The 26,160-nt window shown below is 46.6% G+C and overlaps 1 protein-coding gene across 2 annotated transcripts; it reads right to left on the bottom strand.

Annotated features, from left to right (window-relative positions):
• Positions 1-212: 212 nt before the first annotated feature.
• On the bottom strand, positions 213-26,002 carry Pmf1 (polyamine modulated factor 1). Of its 2 annotated transcripts, none has more exons than XM_038311244.1 (5): positions 25,827-26,002; positions 5,713-5,818; positions 4,873-4,973; positions 2,290-2,485; positions 213-615 (listed from the first exon to the last, which is right to left on the bottom strand). In XM_038311244.1, the coding sequence occupies exons 1-5, from the start codon at positions 25,976-25,978 to the stop codon at positions 562-564; spliced, it is 609 nt and encodes a 202-aa protein (XP_038167172.1). In that variant the 5' UTR covers positions 25,979-26,002; the 3' UTR covers positions 213-561. The 2 variants fall into 2 exon arrangements, with proteins under 2 accessions (XP_038167172.1, XP_038167173.1); XM_038311245.1 differs by having other exon boundaries at positions 576-615; positions 2,290-2,424.
• Between the last annotated feature and the right edge of the window lie 158 nt (positions 26,003-26,160).

Genomic DNA, 26,160 nt, shown 5'->3' on the forward strand with positions numbered 1-26,160 from the left:
GCCTCACCCCACTCTGTGCCCCTGAGAACAGCACAGGGCAGCTCACCCTGACCTCGGGGAACCGCATGGTCCCGGGTCCTGCTACAAAACAACCCACTCCTTAGCCTGTAGGCTTCCAGAGCCCTCAGACTGAATTCTTGACTGCAGACAGAGCTTAGGAGTCCAGAAGTGGTCCTGACCCCAGGCGCCTGGCAAAGACACATCCTCACAGATTACAGTGTGATAGAGGAAGTTTATTTACAGATGTGGGGAGAACATGGCAAGGGCCCTTAGGCTGTTCAGCAAGGCAGCAATCAGTGCAGACTGAAAATACTAACCCGAGTCCAGTCCAGGGAGGGCTGGAAAACCAGAAGGAGGGCGTGGGGCCAAGGCTGCTACGACTCCAGGAGAAAAGCCTGGTGTCTTGATGCCCAGTGTGGGAGTGCCAGTTTTCCAGGCAGAAGATGGTGGCGGGAATCTGAAGGTAGTGTGTGGGTAACCCCACTAGAAGCTAAGCAGTGGGGGTGAGGAACGGACTCCACAGGACCATGACTGCCCTCTGCTCTGGGGTCCAGTGGCTCTTCACTCAGGTGCCCTTAGCACTGACAGCAGCTCCCTCTGCTCTCTGTGAAGAGCCTGAAACCAAAGAAGAGAACAGATGAGAAAAACAGACCCAATGTGCCAGGCCCCTTTCCAGCCCAGGTCCCCTAGAACAACGTGGATGGTCTGTGGCTCAGGACTAAGACAAGTGGGAAGTTCCTACCACTAAGTATTTCAGGCCATCTGGATGCCCTAGCCACCTCTGCAGGACCTCTCAAGAGCAGAATCCATGTTTAACAAGGACTCCCGGGGCTGGAGAGATGGCTCAAGAGGTTAAGAGCACTGATTGCTCCTCCAGAGATCCTGAGTTCAATTTCCAGCAACCACATGGTGGCTCACAACCATCTGTAATGAGATCTGGTGCCCTCTTCTGGCCTGCAGGCATACACACAAACAGAACACTGTATACATAGTAAATAAATAAAGGACTCCCAAGTAGCTCCAGTTCCTTTGCCTTCCCTCTAGTGCTAAAAGCAGACCCCATGGCCTGCTGGACAATGCGCAGTCACTGAGCAGTGAGGCAGAGAAAGAGGCTCTGAAGCCCCACACAGGGTCAGCACTGAACATCTGACCCAGCTGCTGCACTTCCGACAAGGCCAGGATGGGAGCTGGGCTGGCGCTGTGGCTATGGAGCACTAGGGAGTCTCCTGGGGATGGAGAGGCTGACAATCCACCAAGGTGGCTCTAAGTACCTAAGGACCGAGCACTGGTGTAGGAGGTCCTGTCTTTTTGTTGCTTTCATTGGTTAATAAAGAAACTGCTTTGGACCTGTTGAACTTAGGTAGGCAGGGAAGACAGAACTGAATGCTGGGAGAAAGAAGGGCAGAGTAGGAGAGATGCCAGAGGTAGACTTTGCTGAAAGGCCACAAACTCGTGGTGATACACAGATTAATAGAAATGGGTTAACCTAATATGTAAGAATTAACCAATAAGAAACTAGAGCTAATGGGCCAAGCAGTGAATTAATTAACACAGTTTCTGTGTGGTTACTTTGGAGCTAGGCTAGCTGGATGGCTAGGACGAAGAAGGGGCCCTCCTCATAACAGCCTTCCACCTGCTGCTCCCTGTCTGAGGCTAGGGCAGGCTGCAAAAGAGAGAACCAGAAGAAACCTGGGAGCCATGAGCTTCGGAAGCTGGACGATCTGCCTTAGAAAGTGGCTGTCCTAATACTTACTGCTCCAGTCACACTTGCCACCTGCACCACCCGGCTCCACGGGCTCCAAGTTCTTTGGGACCAATTCAGAAGCTGGCTTTTCTCTCGGGGATGCACACTTGCTGGCACATGTTCCCAAGCACCAGAGGCTCTGGAGTCTTTTTAAATTTATTTTTTCAATGTGCACAGAGTCCAGAAGAGGATGACAGATCCTTGGAAGTGGAGGTGTGAGCCAACATGTGAGTGCCAGAACTCACACCCATATCATTAGCCTCTGGGGTCCTTCTGACACAAGCTCTTTAAGGACACTGGCCGTGCCTACAGCAGCAGTAGCTGCGCCCAGGCTCTTGCGAGACCTCTCTGCTTACATTCACGTAGCAGCTGTAGAGGAACATGTGCTGGACTGGACCTCAGCACAGGAACAGAGGAGTCAGCCTTGCGTGTCCCAGCAAGGGTGCTGCATGACCACTCTGCTCCCATGGGATCCCTTAGGCTGGCAGAGAGGAAGCCAAGCCAGGGGGCCTGAGACGAGAAAACAGGCCGAGCCAAACACTTGCCTGCCACGTCTGCTGGAGGGCCTGGATCTGCTGCTGCAGCCCCTCCAGCTGGCTGCGCCCGGCCAGGACAGCATCAGCAAGGTCCTGGTTCTTGGCCTTCTGCTTCTGCACTCGGCGGCACAGGGCATCCCGCTGCTGCAGGAAGTAGGGTGCCATAACACTGCACAGGTCTTTCTCTGGGGTTCCACTGGGTCGCCTGGGGGAGAGGGGTACATGGTTCCCAGGGGACAGGGAGAGAGGTTTCTATCTTTAAACCTGGCCTGTAACTTCAAGTCCTGGCTAGGCTAAGATTCTTCTGGGATCCCTTTTACCTCCCAAACCCAATCCTGACGGAAGCTCTGGCATTTTGCCCCTCAGCCTCCCTGTCCAGAGGCACACCTCCAGCCTCCCCACTCACACACAGCTGCTCCTCCACACTCACCCGTCTCCAGCACCCTAGAACTCAGTGGCTCCCCAGACCTTGCCTCTGTCCTTATGACCATGTGTCCTGGCCAGTACATTACCCCAACAGACTATGAGTTGGGGAGATCGGGATGAAGGCAGGGTGACCTTTCCTAGACTGGGTAGCTTCTCAAAGAGGGCCCAGCCTCTTGGAGGCCCTGTGAGAGCGACCACATACAGATGAGTAAGGGAGATGTTTTAGGGAGCAGGATCACTCTATGAGCAAACACTACTGTAGGTTCTCCTATAAATTCCTTTTCAGTCATAAGACTTCAGCTGTCTTCTGACCCTACACATGGCCTGTGCATACACCCCACAAAGAATACATAAATGTAAATTTAAAATGTGAGAGGTATTCCCAGCAGAGGGAACCCTGAGCCTGGAGCAGCTGTGCTGGCTCCTTGGGGGCTCTCTGGGCTGAGGGAGCCAGAAGCCACCAAGCTGGATGGTGGCCGCTCCTCTGATAGCCATCACAGGAAGAAGGGCACAGACACTGTAGTCCCAGGCCAGGTCACAGGCTGATCCCAGCCTCCCTTCCCCACTTGCTTGTCCATCCTGAGCCATGTCAGAATCATTAATTTTTTGTTTGTTTGTTTGTTGTTTTGTTTTTCAAGACAGGGTTTTTCTGTAGCTTGGTTCCTGTCCTGGAACTAGCTCTTGTAGACCAGGCTGGCCTCAAACTCACAGAGATCTGCTTGTCTTTGCCTTCTGAGTGCTGGGATTAAAGGCGTGTGCCACCACTGCCTGGCAGAATCATTAATTTTTTAAAGAACAAGTACAAAAAAAGATATCCAGACTGCACCTGGTGGTCCATAGTAATCTAGAGTACCTCAGAGGCTAAGGCAGGAGGGCCAAGGTTCACAGCCTGCAGGTCAGTCATGGTGGTGCACACTTTGATCCCAGGCAGATCTTTATGATTTATAGTCTACACAATAAATTCTAGGCTAGCCAGGGCTATATAGGTCATGTCTCAAAACAAAGAAACCAACAAACATTTTACAGGCTCTGGCTGGAGAAAAGGTCAGAGGTCAAGAGCACTCAGAGGACCCGGAGCTTCAGCACCCACACGGAGGTTCCAGATCTGCCACCCTCTTCTGACAGCCCGGCCATGAGAGCAATGCAGAGACAAGCGCAGGCAAACATCACACACAGAAGACAGATCAGTCTGAACAACAGCAACAAGACCACAGCCAACCTCAACTGGGAAGTTCAAGGCCAGCTGAAGGAACTGTAAAAATAACTTGTTTTACATGTATGGTGTTTTGCCTGCACATATGTATGTGTTCCACATGAGTGCTGGTGGAGCCAGAGGAGGGCACCGGATCTCCTGGAATTGGAGTTAAGGATGGTTATGAGCAGCTACGTGGGTGCTGGGACCCAAACCCTGGTCCTTTCAAATAGCAGCATATTCTTTTTTTTTTTTAATAAATATGAAAATATTTTTACCTTATCTTTTGAGGTTTTTTAAATTTTCTTTTAATATTTATTTATTATGTATACAATATTCTGTCTGTGTGTATGCTATTCTTGATCACTGAGCCATCTACAGCCCTGGCTGTGGGAACTCAGTGAGACCCTGGATCAAAATAAAATGTAGAGAGAGGGCTAAGGCTATATAACTCAGCAGTAGAACTCTGCCTAGCTTGCCCACGGCCCTACATTCAATGCTAATACTATAGAATAATAAAAGGTACATGCCAACTGCAGCCTGGGGTTGTAAGGGCAGGAAGTGAAAGGTTCCTGGAGCCAGGCCACTCCTCACCCCAGTCACCACTTCCTTCTCCAGCACACGGCTGACAGACAGCCATGCTGTCCAACGCAATGCCAGCTGCAGAGGGCGGCGTGCTCATTCCCGAATCTCTGGCCTCTGCAATCACACTGAGCACGCTTCCTAAGTGATGCACAAACAAATTCATCAATGCCATGCACCTGCCCACTTAAAATGTCTATGGAGCCAAATTTCACTACCTGGCGTCCTCCCTGAGCCAATTCTACTTACTCCTATAAGATCCCAGGGGTCCCAGGAAGGCCTCAAATGGTTCTGTTTCAGAGGCCAGGAGTCTAGGAAGTCAGATATGGGTGAGAATTGTCTTCTTCCAGACACTGAGGCACCCTGCTGAAGTACCCTCTACCCCTTCTCACCAGGCCGGCTCTCCATTGGCTTTGCCTTCTTCAACAATCTTATCCAAGGAGTTCAGGACAGCTTCTAGGTTCCCTTCCTCTTTTATCTCTGCAATTTCCTCCTGAACAGAAGGGAGGACAGAGCTGTGATGACTTCATACATGCTCTCAGTGGAAATATGCTGAGCTGCTAACAGCACTTAGGAAGATCCTGGCTAATGTTTATCACTCCCCTCAATAGTCCAATTTCTCTGCAATGTGTGGCTTTTAGAATTAACACAAGAAAATATAAAATAGCAAACACTGAAAAAGAGCCTACATGAGGAATAGTAGCAGATGCCTTTGGTCCCAGCACTCCAGAGGCAGAGGCAGAGGCAGGCCAGCCAAGGCTACACAGAGCGAACTCTAGAGACAGCCATTCTCTTGTCTCCACCACAGATACCTGTTGTTAAGACCATCCTGGAGCAACAGCACAGACTGGATGGCTTTCTAGAAACATTATGAAAACTTTTTTTTTTCTTTTTTGAGAAGGTTCTTGTTAGGTATATTTCGTAAGACGAGCCTCTCTGCTGACGCAAATAATTCCAATCAGACCCAATTAGACCAAACAAAAGATGCCCACATCTAATGCAGTGCTCCCGGGTAGTCTCCCCTGCTCTCTTCCCCTTGCCATGCTCTCCCGGGTCTTGGCTGGCAGACAACGTATAAACACAGTCATATTACAGGACAAGGTGAGAAGGTGGCATTTACTACTGCACTGGAGCTGAGCAGACAGGAACAGCAAACAGACTGCCATCTTTAGGGAGCTGAATGTAGGGTAAAAGCTAAGCGAAAATGCCCTTCTGGCCACTGTGCCACTCACCCGGATGGACGTCTGTAACTGAGTCACAAACTTGTCATAGACCCACTGCATCACCTTGGGGTCTAATTGCTGGAAGGGCTTGTAACAGCTGGTGAATCTCTCGTAGCTGTCAGAAAGGAGACAAGAAAACTTGGGGTGATCAGCCTCCAGCCAGTCACCTTTATGTTTATTAAAAGACTTCAGTTTTGTCATTGAGACCTGGGTAGTGGCTGTGGGTGCAGATCTGTCCTCAAGTAACAGGTACGCTGCTTCTACTCCAAACTAGGACTCTAGCAGCACTTATAAGATGCAGTTCAGTTGGTAGAGTGCTTGTCTAACATGCATGAAGCCATCTCCCAGTACTGCATAAAACCAGAAACACACTTGTAATCCCAGCACTTGGGAGGTGGAGTTCAGAAGGTCAGGAGTTCAAGGTCAACTTCAGCTACATAGTAAAACCACGACCAGTCTAAGTTACATGAGACCCTGCTGAAATAAAAAACACAGTAAAAATAAAACAGTGGAGAGATGGCTCAGTGGTTAAGAGCACTGACTGCTCTTCCAGAGGACCCGGGTTCAATTCCCAGCATCCACATGGCAGCTCACAACTGTCTGAAGATTCAGTTGCAGGGGATCTGACACCTTCACACCAATGCACATAAAGTAAAGTTAAATAAACCATAAAAATACTTAAAAATAAATAAATAAATAAAAGCAGGTTATTGTGGTTGTTTGGTGTCTTAGTGTTCTATTTCTGTGAAAAGACACCACGACTAACACAAGTCTTATAAAACAAAGAATTTAATTTGGGATTCATGGTTCCAGAGAGTAGTAGAGTTCATGACCTCGTATGATGGTGGGAAGCAGACAGCAGAAAGAATGAAAGACATGGGAGCTGGTGTGGGCAATGGTAGCCTATAACCCTAGCTGGCTAATGGTCTCAGGTTCCTGCAGCAGGGAGGGTTGCGTGTGAGGTGTAGCGGCATTTCATCCTTAGAGTGATTTGGGCAGCACAGATGCTGCTGTCCTACTCAACAAAGGAGGAAACCAAGGCTTATGAAGGGAAGAGCCAATGATCTGTGCAGACAGGACTTGAACCCAGGCAGTATGTCCGTAAGAGCCAGCATGCTTTTCCAGTGAAGAATGGTTGGCCTCCTGTGCTCACTTGGTCAAGGCCAAGAACCTGCTCTGTTATGAGGAGAAAGGAAACACAGACAGAAGAGCCATGGAGGCTCGAGCATAAGGGCTCTGCCACCCAAGCGGAACAGAGGCCCACAGTGGGAGAGGCAGCCGGGAGTGGAGCAGGTCTGCAGCCAGGCAGCCGGGGCCATAACTCCATCCTGGTTGTTTGGTTTGTGTAGACTCCATACTGCTTTATCGCCAACACTGTTGTGGGGCATCCAGGTTCCAGCACCCCTTCCACGGGATATTACAGTGTTTATAGACAGTATAACTTTATATTTGGCCACCAGATGGCCTTGGGCGTTTCCTAAAACATCACTTTCCTTCCCTGAGTGTAATTTTCAAGAAATCTACAAGGCATTTAAGCCATTCCCACACTGGCACTGGCTGATGAAATCACCCAACATCAACCTGTGGCAGAGCACACACAAACACGCACCACCCCCCCCATTCCTGTATCTTCCCGTGCTGTCAGGGCTGCTACTTGGGCCCTATAGAAAACCGTCCCTTAGGAAATGTGCATGTTTCTGGGGTCCTTCACATTTTAGGATTCTCAATACCAGGAATTCCAGAAGAGCTCTCAAGTGACCCTTGTGGGCAGTCTGCTTCACCCCTTCTTGGGTTCTGTCCACTACTGGAGCTGAGGAGAGATGTGCCCAACTTGACTCGGATGCCTGAGTGGGCAGTGGAAAGGAACAGGATCTCTGATGTGTAAGCCATAATTATCCCATGTCAATTCCAGCCCACTCGGGCAGCATCATGTGTCCCTCCACACTCCGCTTCATAGCCACAGACTGAGTGACTGGTGAGACTAGGAGCAAAACAAGATGCCTGGAATTCTGCTGTGGGCTGTGGGTTGGAAGGGTTCCCAGCATCTGTCCTTTGAATTGTCCTTTTGATATCTGAGCACAGTCACCCAGGTATACTAAGACAAAATGCTTACCCTTAGATGGTGGGGGAGTCTGTCACATTGCTCATTGCCAGGTTCAAGTGAACATCTATGTTTGCCACCATTTCTCCCTCCCTATTGATAGCTGTAGGAGGGTTATATCCATTGCCTAGTGGGCTACCAGTTTACAGCAAACACCCAGAGAATAAAGGCATCTTGAAGGAAATTGGTCTGAGAAAGAGACACAAAAACAAAGGGGAGACTGTGGATATAGTTAAGAAGTACAGTGTGCTTAACATGCTTGAGGCTTTGGCTTCAAAGCCCTGCACTGGGGGAGTGCTGGTGTGGGTCAATTGTATTCTGCCAATTATATTTTAAATAAATGCTGACTGGCCAGTAGCCAGGCAGGAAGTATAGGCGGGACAACCAGACAGGAAGTAGAGGTGGGTAAATAAGAACAGGAGAATTCTGGGAAGAAGGAAGCTCTTTGGGCAGTTGTGACTCCACCACAGAAAAAGCAAGATGTGACTGCCTTGCTGAAAAATGTACTGAGCCATGTGGCTAGCATAGACAAGAATAATGGTCTAATATAAGTTATAAGAGTTAATAAGAATGAGCTAATGGGCCAATCAGTTTATAGTTAATGTAGACCTCTGTGTGATTTCTTTGGGACTTAATGACTGTGGGAACCAGGCAGGACAGAAAACTCAGTCACAGAGTACAATAGGGAAGGAAGGCAGGAGTTATCCTTCTAAGCCAAGAAGCCGTGGAAATACACTGAGTACCCTTTGAGTGAGCATGTATGTATGTGCATATGTACACATGCATGTGCATGTATGATGTAGAGTGTCTTCTATCACTGTCCTTTTTTCGCCTTCTTTTGAGAGTGTATTATTTTCATTTTATATGTATGGGTGTTTTGCTTGCACATATGTCTGTGCACCACGTATGTGCCTGTTGCATAAAGAGATCAGAAGAAGCAATGGATCCCCTGGAACTGGAATTATTTTACAAATGGCTGTGAACTGCCACATCAGTGCTGGGAACCAGACTTGGTTCTTTGGAAGAGCAACAAGTCATCTCTCCAGCCCGTTAGTTTGTTTTTATAGAGTCTCACTATGTAGTCTACTCTGGTCTCAAACTTCTGGGCTCTAGTGATCCTCTGGCTCATCCTGAAGAGTTGGACCTATAGGTGACACTGCAGGACACATCCCAACATGACTGCCACTTCAGCTGGGAGAGTGATTGCCTGGCATGCGCACAGTCCTGGGTGCATACCAGGTGTTGGGACCAGCATGTAATCCAGCCACCAGAACTAGAAGCCAGAGGATCAGGAGTTCAAGTTTATTCTCAGCTACATAAAGAGTTTTAGGCCAATCTGAGATAAAGGTCACCTTTGGGGGTGTGTGTGGCAGAAAACAAGGCATGATTGTATATACATATAAAAAAGTTACTGGTAGTGCACACTTTTGATCCCAGCAATCAGAAGGCAGAAGCACTGGGATCTATGCAAACTTGATGCCAGCCTGGTCTTAATGAGTTCCAGGACAGTCCAGGACTGTATAGAGAGACCCTGTCTTAAAACAAAACAAAGAAAAGCAGCAACTGATATAGATATGAATAATTTGCATTGATATGGATTTTGCTTTAGTGATTTAAATTAAGGTCAATTTTGTTATATGTATATGTATTTTTGCTCTTGATTAAGGTATTGTGATTGTGTAGTTCATTTAAAAATATAATGTATAATTAGGAAATATAGGTTGTTAATGAATAATCATCGATAATAGTCAAGCTTGTAGTCATATTAGTTAGATTTTGTAGATATATAGAGATATATTTCAGTTAGACAGGCATTCTTCATATCTTTCAAAGACTGCAGAATATGGCATTTAATGTTTTAATAACTTAGGGTTTTTCATGACAATGAGACACGTCCGCTCCTGGCAGCATCAATCTACTTCGATTGATGGGCATCAAAGAGGCTCCTTATGGATTTGGCTAGCCATTTGGGCAAGAAACTGCTCTTGCCTGGACTGTTGCATAAACTGGACACAGAGAACCCGCAGAGAGAGGACTGCTGAACTTGCCTAAAGGTGAGATGGTCTTTCGGAGTTCCTGATTCATGAAAGAGTGTGTGGGAGATTCTGCAGGACACAGCAGATAGTGACTGAACTGTCTTTGAAATTTCCTGCTTCATGGAAATGTCTGCTGGATACTATGGGCCTGTAGGCCGAAGATGGATGCCCCAACAGTGCAGAGAAACTTTGGGTGACTATCCAGGCAGTGAGATGTCTCTGTCATTTCTAGAGTTTTGGAAGTAGCTTACTTCTTGTTCACCTAGGTAATATTGTATCCTTCTGGAGTCTTTGATGGAGTTGAAGAATAGATAGATAGTTATAGTTTTCCTTAGTTATGATAAAAGATAAAGTAGATATAAATACTGTAACTGTAATTCTTACTTGATAACTGTTTTGTTATATGTAATTTTGCTGTGTTAAAGTTAAAGACTTCTTTTTTTTATTTAAACAGAAAAAGGAGAAATGATGTGGGAGAGTCTTCTGTTTGTGCTGATTTCATTCGTTAATAAAGAAACTGCCTTGGCCCATTTAATAGGCCAGCCCTTAGGTGGGTGGAGTAGACAGAACAGGAAGAAGGAAGTGAGGTAGATGGCTCAGACAATTGCCCCGCCTCTCCTCTCTGAGCCAGACGCCATAAAGCCAACCACCAGGTCAGACATGCTGAATCTTTCCCGGTAAGATACCACTTCGTGGTGCTACACAGATTATTAGAAATGGGTTAATCTAGATGTGAGAATTAGACAATAAGAGGCTGGAACTAATGGGCCAGGCAGTGTTTAAATGAATACAGTTTGTGTGTTGTTATTTCGGGGCATAAGCTAGCTGGTGGCCCGGAGCCAGGCGGGACGAAAAGCAGGCCTGCAGCTCGTCACTATAAGCAACAAAATTAAAACCCTCATTTCTAGGGCTGTTGGTAAGGTACCTGCCTAGCACACACAAAGCCCTGTGCTTACTCTCCTGTGCTACAGAAAGAAAGCCTGATGGCACAGGTCTGCAACCCTACTCAGGAGCAAAGGCAGGGGATCATTCAAACCAGCCTCGGCTGTATGATAACCCAATTACTAGTTTGGTATGGTGGTACATACCTATAACCTCATCATATAATAGGCAGAAGTAGGAGGATCATGAGTTCAAGGCCAGCCAGGAATACAAAATTTCAAAGTCTCTGGTTTCAACACACCAACAAAGAAACCCATAAACTGAGCTTTAAAACTGAGTTGAGCTTTCTAGCGTTACCAGGAAGCTGGAGGTGAGGCCGAGCCTAGGGCTTCCAAAGCTGTTAAACAGAGTCCCTTAATATACAATAGCTTTCTAAAATCCAGTGTCACCAGTTCCTTTTTTTCTTTTTCTTTTAAAATTTCTAGATAAAAGTAGCTATGCACGGTTGAGGCAGGAGGATCCACCGAGCCCAGCAGTCTCAGCAACACAACCAAAACCTTTCCTTCTTTTTGCTTTTGGCAGTGCTGGGAGTTAGACTCGGGTCCTTGTGAATGCTAAGCAAGTGTTCTTCCCTCAGGCTAGATCTCCAGCCCCTGAAACCTTGTCTCTAACTTAAGAGAAAGCATCTTTAATACATACTTGTGTCCCAGCACTCAAAGTTGAAGCCAGGTGGTGGCATACACCTTTAATCCTAGCACTCAAGAGGCAGAGGCAGGAGGATTTCTCAGTTTGAGGCCAGCCTGATCTACAGAGCTGGTTCTAGAACAGTCAAGGCTACAGAAAGAAATAGGGTCTTGAAAAACAAACAATGAAACAAAACAAAACAAAAACAGAGAGAGAGAGAGAGAGAGAGAGAGAGAGAGAGAGAGAGAGAGAGAGAGAGAGAGAGAGAGAGAGAGAATTTTGATGTTGGGTATAGTGGAGTACGCCTTTGATCCCAGCCCTTAGGAGGCAGAGGCAGGCTGTGTTTGAGGCCAGTCTGATCTACAGAGCAAGTTAAGACAGCAAGGACTATACAGAGAAACCCTGTCTCGGAAAACCTAAGGAAGAAAAGATAAATAAAGAAAAAAAAACAGTTTCAGTTACATAGCGAGTTTGAAGTCAGCCCACAGTATACAGTAATATGCTGTTTTTAAAAATCAAAACAAAGGCCAGGGCTAGAGAGATAGCTCAGAGGTTAAAAGCACTGGCTGCTCTTCTAGAGGTCCTGGGTTCAATTCCAAGCACACACACATGGTGGCTCACAACCATCTATAATGAGATCCGGTATTCTCTTCTGGTGTGCAGGCATATGTGCAGGCACAACACTATACACGTAATAAATAAATAAATTAAAAAAAAAACAGAAAAAAAAAACAAGTAGAGGCTAGAGATATGGCTCAGTGGTTAAGAACACTGGCTGTTCTTCCAGAGGACCTGGGTTCAATTCCCAGCACCAACATGACAGCTCACAATTATCTGTAACTCCAGTTCCAAGGGTTCTGACACTCTCACACACACATACACATATGCAGGCAAACCACCAATGCACACAAATAAATAATGAATGAATAAGTGAGTAAAAAGGCTGGCTGAAGTGTGTATGTCTTTAACAACCCAGCACAGGCAGGAGATCTATAAACTCCAGTTCAGTCAGGGCTATATAGTGAGACTCTAGCTCAAAAACACAAAACACAAATACATGGAAACCCCTGAGGGGATTAGAGTGACCTACTTGAACCCAGCATTTTCTCTCTGCATTATGTGAATTCACTGAAGCAGCATCTCATTTCCGGCACTGGACACCCATAGGGACTGGGATGTAACAGTGGTGGAGCATGAGGTACCAGGTCAATGTCCAGTACAGGAAATGGAAACAACTGGCTCACTGTGAAGGAGCTCGGGTCTACTTTACAAAGTTTAATTGCAGAGGCTGGGAAGATGGCTCAGCCAGCAACATGTCTGCCATGTACACATAAGAATATGTTTGATATCCAGCACCCATGTAAAAAGCCAGGGCTCCTGAGCTCAGTGTGGTGGCTGATGCCTGCAATCGAGGCAGAGGCAGAGGCAGAGGCAGAGGAACTCTTTATAATTCAAGGCCAGTCTGAGTTCCAGGCTGTCCTGAGTGATAACCACGTAATAGAAAAAAAAAAGGGGGGGGGGGAATCTGGACTTGTTAGCGGATGCTCATTGTAGAGATTGGAGAAAGCTAGTCATTTGTCAACCTGCTTTTCTGTTTTGAGACAAGGTCTCTTTATACAACCTTCGCTGTTCTCAAATTCTCTATATAGATGCCCAAATATGTTTTGTATACACACTGAAATGTAAAGAGGCCCAGACAAGAAATACATAACATTCTTGGGCATTATCACAAGTGTACACAGTGCCAAGGGAGCCAAGAGGGTCAGAAGCTGTGTGGTGGCACACACTTGCAGCCTTCTATCAGGATGCAGAAGGAGCCAGAGTGAGTTCTAGGTCAGCATGGGCCAAATGAGATGTTGTCTCCAAAAAAAAAAAAAAAAGCACAGCAGGCTTCCCAATTTAACAGTTCCACAGTTTGTTCACCAGATGGCAGTAGCGACGAAGCTAGGTTACAAAACAGTCTGTCCAAAGCCGCCTGCAGTCACAGCTACCCTCTCATCCTTCAGAAGGGATTTTCCAGGTGGGGATGTAGAGCAGTTGCCTAGAGTGTGCCAAGCCATGAATTCAACCTTCAGAACTGAATAAAACCAGGCATGGTGACATACATCTTGTAGATTGTAATAACCCCAGGATCGGATAGGTGGAAGATCAGAAGTTCAAGGCCAGCCTGAACTACACAGAACTGAACTCCAACAGCATACCACCATAGCAGGCCAACCTCGCTGACGCAGATCTGGCTGTGGGGAGAGGCTCAGTCAGTACAGTACTTGCCATGCACACAAGAGGACAGGAGCGTGGTATCCAGCACCCACGTAAAATCCCAGAGATCAGGAGGTAGAAATGGGTAGATTCTTGGGGACTGATGGCCTGCCAGACTAGACTAATGGTCAAGCGCCAGGCTAGTGAGCAACCATGTTTCAATAAAATAGCGGAATGGGTAAAGGTAACTGCTGCCAAGACCAATGACCTGACTTTGATCCCTGGGATTCACATGGTAGAAAGAGAGGCCTGGCTCCTGAAAGTTACCCTCTGACCTACACACACACACACACACACACACACACACACACACACACGTATAAGACCAGCCTTCGGGAAATAAGCTTGGGATATTGTGCATTATGGAGGTGGGTGGCAGACTGAAGAGGCTCCATGAACACAAGAACAGAGGTGCTGAGGCTCAGGTAGTCAGTACATCGTGTACACATTTGTACAAAGATGCAGTAACCATGGAAACATTCAGAGGACTACTGGTACCTGACCCTGTTCCAAGCATTCTGTATGAAGTAACTTACCAAAATCTGACAAGAACCTTGTGAGGCAGGTTCCACTGCCATCCTCTCCAGTGCTCAGATGAGCAAGAACTAGCAAACAGAAGCTTGTCCGAAGTCGCTCATCTGGGACAAGGTCCAGCCAGCTAGAATGTACACGCCAACACTCAAGGAAGGGGGAGGGCCTGAAACACAGCCTCTGAACTGTAAAAGGCCAGTGGGTTTGAAGCATGGACCAAGACAGGCCCACATCTCCACTTTGCAATGCTTGCCTTCATCAAAGGGAGGCGCGACTGAGACTACGCACCTGAAGGTGGCAGAGACCGCGAAGGCAGGAAAGAGGGTGCCCTGCAAACATGGGAAGGAGAGGGAGGAAGCGGAGGGGAGGACACAAAGCCCGTGAGCTGGCAGGCCTAGACGACTAAGAAGGACAGGGCTTGGATCCCCTCCTGCAAGTGGAAGGCAGCCAGCTGATTGTCTGGCGGACGCTGGGGTGCATCATTCTATGCTGAAAACTCCTTTATCTGGCAAACAAGCTTGGGTGCAAGGGCCACATAACAGCTTCACACCGGCCAGCAAGCAAACTGTAGATTTGAGGAAGAAAAAAAGCATCCTATTCCTTAATGGTTACTCCTGAGTGCCCCTACCCCTGTTGTGTGGCAGGACCTACTAGCCAAAATGAAAGCCCAAATCAATTCACTAGGAAGGGGGTGACAATCTCCTCTTCGCCTTATGTCTGGACCTAGAGGAAGAATATAGGTTTTGTCCACAGACACTTTCACACTTTCTCCTTAATGCTCAAACTCCAACATTCTATTCCTGGAATATGGCAGAGACCAGCCATCCAGCCGCCCCCAGTTGTAGTTACCTTAAAGGCAATATCCCATGACTCCAGAAGTCAAACTGGGCATCACCAAACATACAAACTGACTACCCGAGCACGGAATTCTAGTGCCTTGCCAATCAAAAATCTGGGGACCAGTGATTACTGGCCAGTGCAGAACCTCAGTGAAGTTAACAAGTTGATTGAAGATATTCACTTAACTGTTCCCAATCCCTACAGCCTCTGAAGCTCCCTCTCCCGAGAGCTCCAAGTTTACTTAGTTCTAGACCTTACAGGTGCCTTCTTCAGCCTAACCCTGGAGGCCAAGAGCCAGGCCATCTTTGCTTTGAATGGCATGACCCAGACCAAGGCTTCAGTGGGCAGCTCACCTGGGCCTGCCTACCCCAAGAATTCAAGAACTCCCCCCAACCACCTTTGATGAAGCCCTCCATCGAGACTTAAGGAATTACAGGACCTCACACCCTGAGGTAAGCCTCCTTCAATATGTGGATGACCTCTTGACTGCTTCTAAGAATCAGGACTCTTTTTTTTGTTGTTGTTGTTTTTGTTTGCTTTTTGAGACAGGGTTTCTCAGGGTAGCCCTGGCTGTCCTGACCAGGTTGGCTTCGAACTCACAAAGATCCGCCTGCCTCTGCCTCCCGAGTTCAGGGATTTAAAGGTGTGCGCCACTACCGCCCAGCTAGGATCAGGACTCTTGTTGCCAGGCAGCCAGGGACTTACATGTAAGCAGCGCAACTGGGATGGAAAGGAATTCTTGCAGTTGGGAGCCAAGGAAAACCACAAAGTCACTGTAAGCGTAGCAGCCTACAGCCCTGCTTCTGGGAAAGGTCTCCCCAGCAAAGTTGTTAAAAGTTCTGCTCAGGTCTCCCGAAGTCTAACAATTTTGCTCCTTTCCCCAGCGAAAGTGTTATAATTCTGCTCTGCTCTGCTCTTCTCTTCTCTAAACCTGCTCCAGCAAAAAGCTGTTACTTCTCTGCTCCACTCCATTCTGGAGAAAGGTCTCACCCACACCCCACCCAAGAGACTTATTGAGAAGGAAGTTACAGGGGAGCAGCAGCCTCTGCCAGGGAGGAAAAAGCAGCAGTGGACTGAACAAGCACAGGGCTTATATAAGGTTCTTAGGGGCGGAGTTTTTTCAAGGTGGAGATTTTCAGAGTAGAAACTGGACAAGCTCAGAGACTGCCTGGATTTCATGTTTAGGGATTGGTTGGTTTGGTCAGGGGCAGAGTGTGTTTCTTTGGCTCTGGCTTCAGAGTCAACATGTATTTCTTTGACTGGCTCTTGTTTCAGGAACAGGGTATGTTTCTTTGGCTGGCCTTTTTACCCTACATTTGGCCTTACTTAGAACAGATGGGATATAAGGTGTCAGCTAAAAAGGCTCAGATCTGCGTCTCAAAAGTCACATGCCTGGGATACATTCAAACAGATGGTAAGAGATTGCTATCACATGTCCAGAAACATACTATCCTGGGTATCCCAACCCCTGAGACCTGAAGGCAGGTCCGAGAATTTCTACTCAGCTGGATTCTGTCAACTTTGGATCCCAGGATTCGCTGAAATGTCCAAACTCCTACATGAGACCACTCTTGTAACTGAAACGTCCTTCCTCTGGACTGAGACAAAAGAAGGGGCCTTTAGAGCCCTAAAAGAAGCTCTGCTAGGCCAGAGCCGGAGACTGCTGAGGGTCCGGATGTGAGTCTAGGACCTCCCAGGAACTAGGACTGAGCCAGGACCTCTGCCAGTCTGGGTGTGAATGAACCTGGGACCTCCGAGGGAATAGGCAGGAACCAGACATCTCAGCGGGGCCAGGTGTGAGATGTGAGTCTGGGTCCTCAGAGTGAATAGGCCTGAGCCGGGGCCGGCATTGGTCTGTAACATCAAAGGGAATAGGCAGGAACCTGGAACTCCTGCGGGTTTGAGCAGAGACCTGTGAGGAAGAGGTTCCTCTGAGTCTAGTACCTCTGAGGGAGTAAGCAGGTCCTCTGCGGGTCCAGGCACACCCAAGCCTGGGACCTACGAGGCAGTAGACCAGAGCCAGAAACCTTTCTAGGTCCCACTCCATCCCAGGGACTTCTGCAGGAGGGGATCCAGACCAGGATTTATAAAAACAGGGCAAAGCTGGCAACCTAGACCAAAGTAGGCCTGAGACAGCAAACTCCAAGGGAGCAGAGCAAGGCCCAGGAGCACTGAGCTACCTCCAGGAACACAGAGTAACCAATGGGGTAACTAGAACTGTGACACTGACTGTAACACGAGGAACAACCATCTGAGCTGTGGATTCACTGGCACCATAAGATTATCCAACAGAATCTCAGACAGCACCAGCCACACCTATTAGAGGAAAAGATGAGTAGAAAAGGTAAGACCACATGCTACACCACAAAGAGCAACACAACACCAGTAAAAACTAAAGACCCTACAATAGCAAGACCTGAACAACCAAAAATGGATGAAGCAGAAGAAAATGACCTAAAAAAAAAAAACCTCAAGAGAATGTTTGAAATTCTTAAAGATGAAATGAGAAATTCCCTTAAAGAAATTGAGGAAAAGACCAACAAAAAATTGGAAGATATCAGCAAATCACAGAAAACCAAGGAAAAGAAAACATATGAAAGAAACTATTCAGGTTTTGAAAACTGAAATAGAGGCAATAAAGAAAACACAAACCGAGGGAATTATAGAAACAGAAATCATGAGAAAATGATCAGGAACTACAAACACAAGCATGAACAGCAGAATACAAGAGATGGAAGAGAAAATCTCAAGTGCTGAAGATACAATACAGGAAATAGACTCATCAGGTAAAGAAAACATTAAATCTAACAAAAACTTAAACCAAAATATCCAGGAAATATGGGACACCATTAAAAGGCCAAATCTTAGAACAACAGGTATAGGAGGAGGAGAAGTTCAACTCAAAGGCACAGGAAATTTATTTAACAAAATCATAAGAAAACTTTCCCTTGCCGGGAGGTGGTGGCGCAAGCCTTTAATCCCAGCACTCGGGAGGCAGAGGCAGGCGGATCTCTGAGTTCGAGGCCAGCCTGGTCTACAAGAGCTAGTTCCAGGACAGGCTCTAGAAACTACAGGGAAACCCTGTCTCGAAAAAACAAACAAACAAACAAACAAAAAAAACTTTCCCTACCTAAAGAAAGATATGCCTATGAAGATACAAGAAGCTTACAGAACACCAAATAGAATGGATCCAAAAAAAAGTCCTCTTGCCACATAATAATCAAAACATTAAATATACAGAGTAAAGAAAGAATATTAAGAGCTGAAAAAGGCCAAGTAACATATAAAGGTAGACCTATCAGAATAACACCTGATTTCTCATTGGAAAGGATGAAAGCCAGAAGGTCATGGTCAAGCATTATGCAGACATTAAGAAATCACGGATGCCAGCCCAGACTACTATCTGGCAAAACTGTCAATCAGTACAGAAGGACAAAACAAGATATTCCATGATAAATCTAGATTTCACCAATACCTAGCAAAAACCAGCTCTACACAAAATACTAGAAGGAAAACTCCAACCCAAGGAAGATGGCTACACCAAAAAAAACACACACAATTGATGATCTCATTACAGCAAATCCCGAAGGAAAAAAAATGCACAAATTAACATCATTAATTTATGAATCCCCTCCCTCAGGCTCTTCAAGGGCTTCGATTACAGACTTTCGCCTCCACACCTAGTTCCCAGGGCTGTTCCTGACAATACAGTTAAAATGAGTCACGTTTTAGAAATTGATTTTCAGTAGAGAGAGGAGGGGAATCTAATCTTTAATCTTTCTGTACCTTTTCTCATTATTGAAGCCCAAACAATAGAGATTAAAGTGCAGCAGGCACTGGTATAGAAACTCAGGTTGTTGAGACAGGGAACGGATTCCAGCTCTGGGTCGGTTTTACCCAAATGCAGGTTTTTAAAATTTCTTCTATATTTTCAGTCGATGCTGGGTAGTGTTTTGTTTGTTTTGTCAACCCGAAACCGGCTAGATTCATCTGGAAAGAGGGAATGGAAATTGAAGTAATTGCTTTTAGTGGACCAGCCTGTAAGCAAGTAGGTTGGCATTTTATGGCTAATAATTGATGTGGAGAGGCCCAGCCCACTGTGGGTTGTGCTACCCTTGGGCAGGCTGAATGCGAGCCAAGGAGAAAGCACTAGGCGATCACTCACAGTCTCTGCTTCCGCTCTGGCCTCTTGGCTCCTGCCTTGAGTTTCTGCCCTGACTTCCCTTCATTATGAAACCCAACTTTTAAGATTAAGAAAATCCTGATTGGTGACAAAGAAGCAAATAATATCAAATGGGAAAAAGAAAGCATATTTAACAAGTGGTGCTGGCGTAACTGCATATCAACATGTACAAGAATGAAAATAGACCCATATCTATCACCATGCACAAAACTCAAGTCCAAATGGATCAAAAACCTCAACATAAAGCCAGCCACACTGAACCTTATAGAAGAGAAAGTGGGAAATACACTTGAACACATTGGCACAGGAAACCACTTCCTAAATAGAAACCCAGCAACACAGACACTGAAACAATTAATAAATGGGACCTCCTGAAACTGAAAAGCTTCTTCTGTAAAGCAAAGGACACGGTCAACAAGACAAAACGACAGCCTACAGAATGGGAAAAGATCTTCACTAACCCCACATCAGACAGAGGTCTGATCTCCAAAATATACAAAGAACTCAAGAAATTGGACACTAAAAGATCACATAATCCAATAAAAAAAAAATGGAGTACAGACCTAAACAGAGAACTCTCAACAAAGGAATCTAAAATGGCTGAAAGACACTTAAGGAAATGTTCAACATCCTTAGTCATCAGAGAAATGCAAATCAAAACAACTCTGAGATTCCATCTTACACCTGTAAGAATGGTCAAGATCAAAAACACTGATGACAACTTATGCTGGAGAGGTTGTGGGGAAAAGGGAACACTTCTGCATTGCTGGTGGGAATGCAAGCTGGTACAAGCCCTTTGGATGTCAGCGTGGTGATTTCTCAGAAAATTAGGAAACAACCTTCCTCAAGACCCAGTAATACCACTTTTGGGTATATATCCAAAGGATGCTCAATCCTGCCACAAGGACATGTGCTCAACTATGTTCATAGCAGCTTTGTTTGTCATAGCCAGAACCTGGAAACAACCTAAATGCCCCTCGACCGAAGACTGGATGAGGAAAATGTGGTACATTTACACAATGGAGTACTACACAGCAGAAAAAATAACGACATCTTGAAAAAGTCAAATGATCAAGATATGGATTCATCACTCTCATCTTAAGCCTGTTGAGCAGACGACTCTGCCAGCAAATAGAAAGTCTCCTACACCCAAAGGACCCCTTAAAGCTAAGACTAAAAAGGACCCTGCCCTTACTCTGATTTGCTTCTGGTTCTCTTTTCCATTGGCAAAATTAACCCCTAACTCCCCAACCACAGAACTTAGCTAGCTGGGTTCTTTCTGATACTGGGGATGGACATATCATCTCCAACCTTACATGCCATGCATCCTGGGTACTTATTTCCCCATGTTGTCAATAGATCTCTGTGATCTTGCCCAGATGGCCTGGTCTGCATGGAAAGACCCTGTCTTATGACTGCTCTGCAGGTTATGGGTGTCATAGAAATTACCTAAAGGTCTGCCTAAAGGCTATCAAATTCTGTGTGTTCTGGACCAGCCAGCCACCTGCATCTGCGGGAGACCAGGACAATTCTATTGCACTGCTTGGGGATGTGAAACTAGTGCTTCTTGGGATAACAACCAATACAAGCAACACACATAGGGGACTCCCACATCAACAGTCAGCCCCCTTAATAATGTCATACTAAGGCTTTCTCTCAGCCCCAAGGACCAATTAATCAAGCTTTTGCTCTCCTATCGGCTACATACAATTACCTAGATAATTTTCAGTCAAAGTGGACCCAGACCTGTTGGTTATGTCTACACCCCTCTCCTCCTTACTACAAGGGCACAGCAGTCATCTCTTCATACGTGGAACTTCTTCCCACATGACCTGCCCATGGGGAACCCACCCCAAGCTTATATTAGGATCAGTCCGCAGGACTGGCCTTTGTATCCGGCCATCTAACATGTCCATCCAGGTGGCTTATCTGGCCCTCTGCAACCCCACTGCTTTATTACCAGCATGCCCACCACCTGTTACCACCTGACGGCACCTGGTAGGCATGCTCCACAGGACCTACCCCATGTTCTCAAACCCAGATACCACAACAAAACAAGGATTTTCGCCCTTGTTCAAATTTCCCCAAGTTCTTTATTATTTGGCTGAGAGCATGACAACCCACCTAGTCACCTTTCCCTACTCAACAGCGGCGCTCCACAGCACCCCGACTCCTACTTTGGTGGCTCTGGGGACAGCTGGGGCGGCCAGAATAGTTACTACTGTCCTTGTGTTACAGCATGAAATTCACAGACCTTTAGGTGCCCTGACTGATCAAGAGCTGGCTGAGCTGGAAAAATCTATTTCTCATTTAGATCACTTCTCAGTTCTTTAGCAGAAACAGTGTTACAGAACCGCTGGAGATTAGACCTCCTCCTCTTACAACAGGGAGGACTATCCCTGGCTCTAGGAGAACAATGTTGCTTTTATGCTAATCACTCAGGGGTGATAAAAGAATCTCCTCCTCTGTCCCTGGTGCACAAAAGGTTACAGGAAAGAAAAAAAAAAAAAAAAAAACAATGGAGGAACAGTTCTGTTATGGAACCTAGTTCTTGCAGTCCCGATGGGCCACCACCTTAATAACCACATTGGCAGGATCCCAATTAAACCTATTGTTCACTCTAATTTCTGGGCCTTGTATAGTTAATACACTTCTCTGTATTATAAAAGAATGTGTGGAGCAATTAAGCCAATGGTCCTTCACAGCCAATATACGCCCCTGCCTACAAATGATATACAGCCTATTATGTTCAAAGATTTGACTTATGTTTCAACTCAAGGGGTGAATGAAGAGACCAGGGCCAGATGTTTTTTCCAGGGCCAGTTTGCTAAGACCTCTGCATCACATTACCCCACCATCCTCTGTTGACTCAGTCTGGCTTCAACCAGACCCTCAGGAGATACGTCCAGTCTGATAGACAATCAGGGTCCTACCCAGTCACAAGCAGGAGCTGTTCTTGCTATTTTCAGTCAAACAGACCCCTGACACTGCAACCACAGTTGCCGACCAGATGTCATGAGCCAATCATAAAACGATTCCTGTACCAGTAAGGGTCTATACCCAATCACTTCAAAGTACTCTTAACCACAATTACAATTCTCCTAAGCAGGCTTAAAAGTGGATGCCTCACCCTCCCCTGGGGTCAATGCCATTTTGGGTGGACCCCAGCATGCTGACTTTTCTGTTGCTTTCTGTAACTGCATATGGGGTGTCTTCTGGTCATCTGGGCCATCTAAGGACCCCACACAAACCACCCAGACCCGTTAGATGACTGGCATGAATAACAGTGTGTGACATCTTCTGTCATAGATAAAACCACTTTGCCCTTGAAATTGAAGACTTTTAATAGCTTGGAAGAGTTGGGAGGAGGGGAGCCAGGAACCCAGATAGCTGCACCCATCCTTTAAGTCTGGAGCCCAAGACTCAGAAGGCTGAAGCCGCAGGAGGATTCTAAGTTTGAGCCAGCTTGGGTTACATAGCAAGACTGTCTCAAAAAGAAATAAATCTGAATTTGTAAATGACTACCGGAATTCTCTAGTCACTCTCCAACCCACTCTCCTGAGAAGTTCAATTAATAAACTATTCTTTGAAAAAGTAAGTAACATTTATTGAGCCCTTTCTATAGTGAGACCAACTGGAGTGTCTATTTAACCAAGGAGAATGTTCTAAGTGAGAAAACATCAGGGGGAAAAGTGTCAGGTCTGAGGCACTTGCATGGCACTCCTGGTACAGGCCTGAGGTTAAAGATGAAACCATGTGTACTGGAGGCCAGAAGACGGTGTGGAGTCTGATGCTCACCCCATAACTGACAGTGGTGGCAAGGCTGGAAATGAGATTAGAAATGCAGGAGTGGCCAGCGTGAACTCCCGAGCGGGCCTGGAAGGAGGTTAGACAGCAGAACCCTGAACCATGTAACGGATTTAGGAAAAGAAGAGGGTAATCCACACAGAGCTGGGCTGCTGTATGGGACACCAAATGGAGATTTCTAGTAGTAACTTGCTGGAGACAGAGGTCTGGCATTTAGGAGATAAACTGGGGCTCATTTATCCCAGAACCATTTCTTGAATATCAGCACGCGCTAGTCATGAGCATCAGGCAGAATAAACACTGTGAGCCAGGCCATACCTCTGAGAGTCTGACACTGTGAGGAAGGTGGACTATCATAGTTTGAATAGCAAGTGACCCCTAAGAGCCGTGTATTCAAAGCCTGGCCTCCAGGCTTTGCTACTTGAAGGTGGTGGAACCTCTATGGGGTGAGCCCAGTAGAGGGAAGTTAGCTCACCGGGGCTGAATGGCTGAAAAGGATATTGGGACTATGGCTCCAGTTTGATATAAGCCAAAGCAATTGTGGACTAAAACCCCTAAAGTGTGAGTGAGAACAAACCCTTCTTTCTCAGGGATCTCTAACTTTCATTACAGAGACAGAAGCTAACACAACCACAGGATATGTGAAGTAATGGGACACTCAGTCTTGGGTTTCTGATCTTTGTTGAGGGGCTTTCTGACAACACATTGTTAAACATCATCTTCTTTTGTTTTTTCAGATTTATTTATTATGTGTACAGTATTCTGTCTGCATGTATCCTGCAGGCCAGAAGAGGCCACCAGATCTTATTACAGATGGTTGTGAGCCACCATGTGGTTGCTGAGAATTGAACTCAGGACCCCTAGAAGAGTAACCAGTGTTCTTAACCTCTGAGCCATCTCTCCAGCCCCCAAACATCATCTTCTTTAGAGACTGAAAAGTTTTTGGACTCTGCCAGCTCCTTAAAACTCAACTTCTGAGACACAGTAGTATCTGTGAGTCCAGGAATCTTCTATTTTTACAGTAGCCAAGATTGAGAACACTCAAATTAGCATCCACAATACATCTGCACACAGACTTGTACTTCCCTCTCCAGCTCTCCTTGGTCTATAACAAAAATGTCCCCGATTCAACAACAGGTGCACCCTGCTGTGGGGTCAAAGACATCTTGCTTCATGGAAAAACCTTTTATGTCATCCCGACACCACTGGGATCACATAACCCTTCCACTCTTCACTCCTGCCTCCAGTCTAGAAGTGCCGGGGCTACAAGTGTAACCACCATGCCCAGCTCATGTCTACTCCACAAAGCAGGGACCTCTGTCACTGTTGTATAGCCAGCAACTCTAATAGTTTGGGTACCATCACTAGTCAATGATTATTTGTACTATAAATAACTTAAGGATCTATAGCCAAACAGAAGGTTTTTGAGGAGATCAGAGTTTGGAAAACTAAACAAGGAAGGGACATTGGCTGGGAACATGGTGAGTGTGTAATGCACATAAAATATTTACAAATTGTTTTATCAAACTGCCATGGCGGCTGGAAAGACAGCCCAGTCACTAAGAACACTGGTTGCTCTCACAGAGAACCCAGGTTTGCTTCCCAGAACCAATATGGAGGCTTACAATCATCAATAACTCCAGTACCAGGAGACCTGAGGTCCTCTTTGGCATCCAAGGGCACCAGGAACACATGTGCATACAAACATACAAGCAAACCACTCATTCCTATGAAAAATAAATCTTTTTTTAAAAAATCGTAATGCAAAACCGGGCTCTGGTTGAGAATGTCGGCCTGATTTCCCTCCCCCTCTGACCTGCAGGCAAGGACATCTCTACCATAAAGATCTGATTAACTTTTTTTTCAAAAATCTACTTCTTTCCCATCTTTCCAATTCCAGCTCCATATCACTTCCTCAGAGCAGATCCCTCTTATCTTGCCCAGTACGCTGTATGGCATCAGCCACTCACTAACTCATCTGCTCATTATGTTGCCAAGCCCTGTGATTATCTTGTTACAGACTAGCCATCAATAGTAACTTGACTGCTTTATCATACCCGTGGCACCAAACACAGAGGAAGCACAAAGGTATTTGTTAGGCGGTAAGAGGCAGACCACAAGGTCCATGCAGAAGAAAGCTCTGCAAGCAGGTGTGAGGCGGGCCTTTCACCTCAGGGACTGAGAGAGGGCCATCAGAGTCCAAGACAATCTGGGACAGTTTGAGACACTGCCTCAAATTGTCTTTTTTTTAGACTTGCTTTTTTATGCGTATGTGTGCTTATCTGCCACTGCTGTGCTGACGCTGGAGGTCTGAAGTTGGTGTCAGATCCCCTGGAGCTAGGGTTACAGGCAATAAATTACAAGTAGGTAGGTTCTTTGGAAGAGCAAGCACTCTTAACCACTGAGCCATTTCATTTCATTTGAAGAATCTTGAAGTTAAGGTCGACAGCCCCAAGTTCCTCCTTAGGACCATCCGTTTAGTCCTCGCATCCTCCCGTGCCTTCCACTCGGGCCAGCAGCGCCCTGTGCACACGGGCGCCCCGGCAACCCTCTAGGAAGCGCACTCCAGCAGCCCTGTGGCGGTCGCCTTGCGGGAGGGTGGAGAACTGGATCTAACTGCAAGTCGGCGAGTTCCTTCTCATCCTCTGCAGGTTAAGCCAAGGGAGAATCCAAGTCCTAGGCTTTTGCAGAGACGCCAGATTCAACCACACTAGAACGCCCCACGTGATCGTGCCAGCCAGATCTCGCGGGATTTACGACCCGAGGACAAACCCTCCCGCCACCATTGGTCTCCACCTACCTCCTGGCGGCGACTAGTTTCTGGAGAAAAGTGTCCAGTATAGTGTCAAGGAGTTCCACCCTGGAGATGGTCGTGTCAACTGGCACAGATACGGGAGATAAGCCCTCAGGCCCCTTTTCCACAGCCTCATTACTATGGCTCACGTCAGCCATGTTGAAACTGAACCGCCAAAATGAAATGGCCCCGCAGCCCCTCCCACCAGGACCTCTGATTGGAGGAAACAAATGCCCGTCACCGAACCGGATAGGGCGGGGCAATTGCCAGAGGAAGTGGGTCAGGGACACGTCGTACCTTGAATAATTTAGTTCCAGAACTGGAAAAACGTTCTCAAGCT

This window comes from Arvicola amphibius, chromosome 14 (genome assembly GCF_903992535.2).
Source record: "Arvicola amphibius chromosome 14, mArvAmp1.2, whole genome shotgun sequence".
In the NCBI taxonomy this organism is placed as follows: Eukaryota; Metazoa; Chordata; class Mammalia; order Rodentia; family Cricetidae; genus Arvicola; species Arvicola amphibius.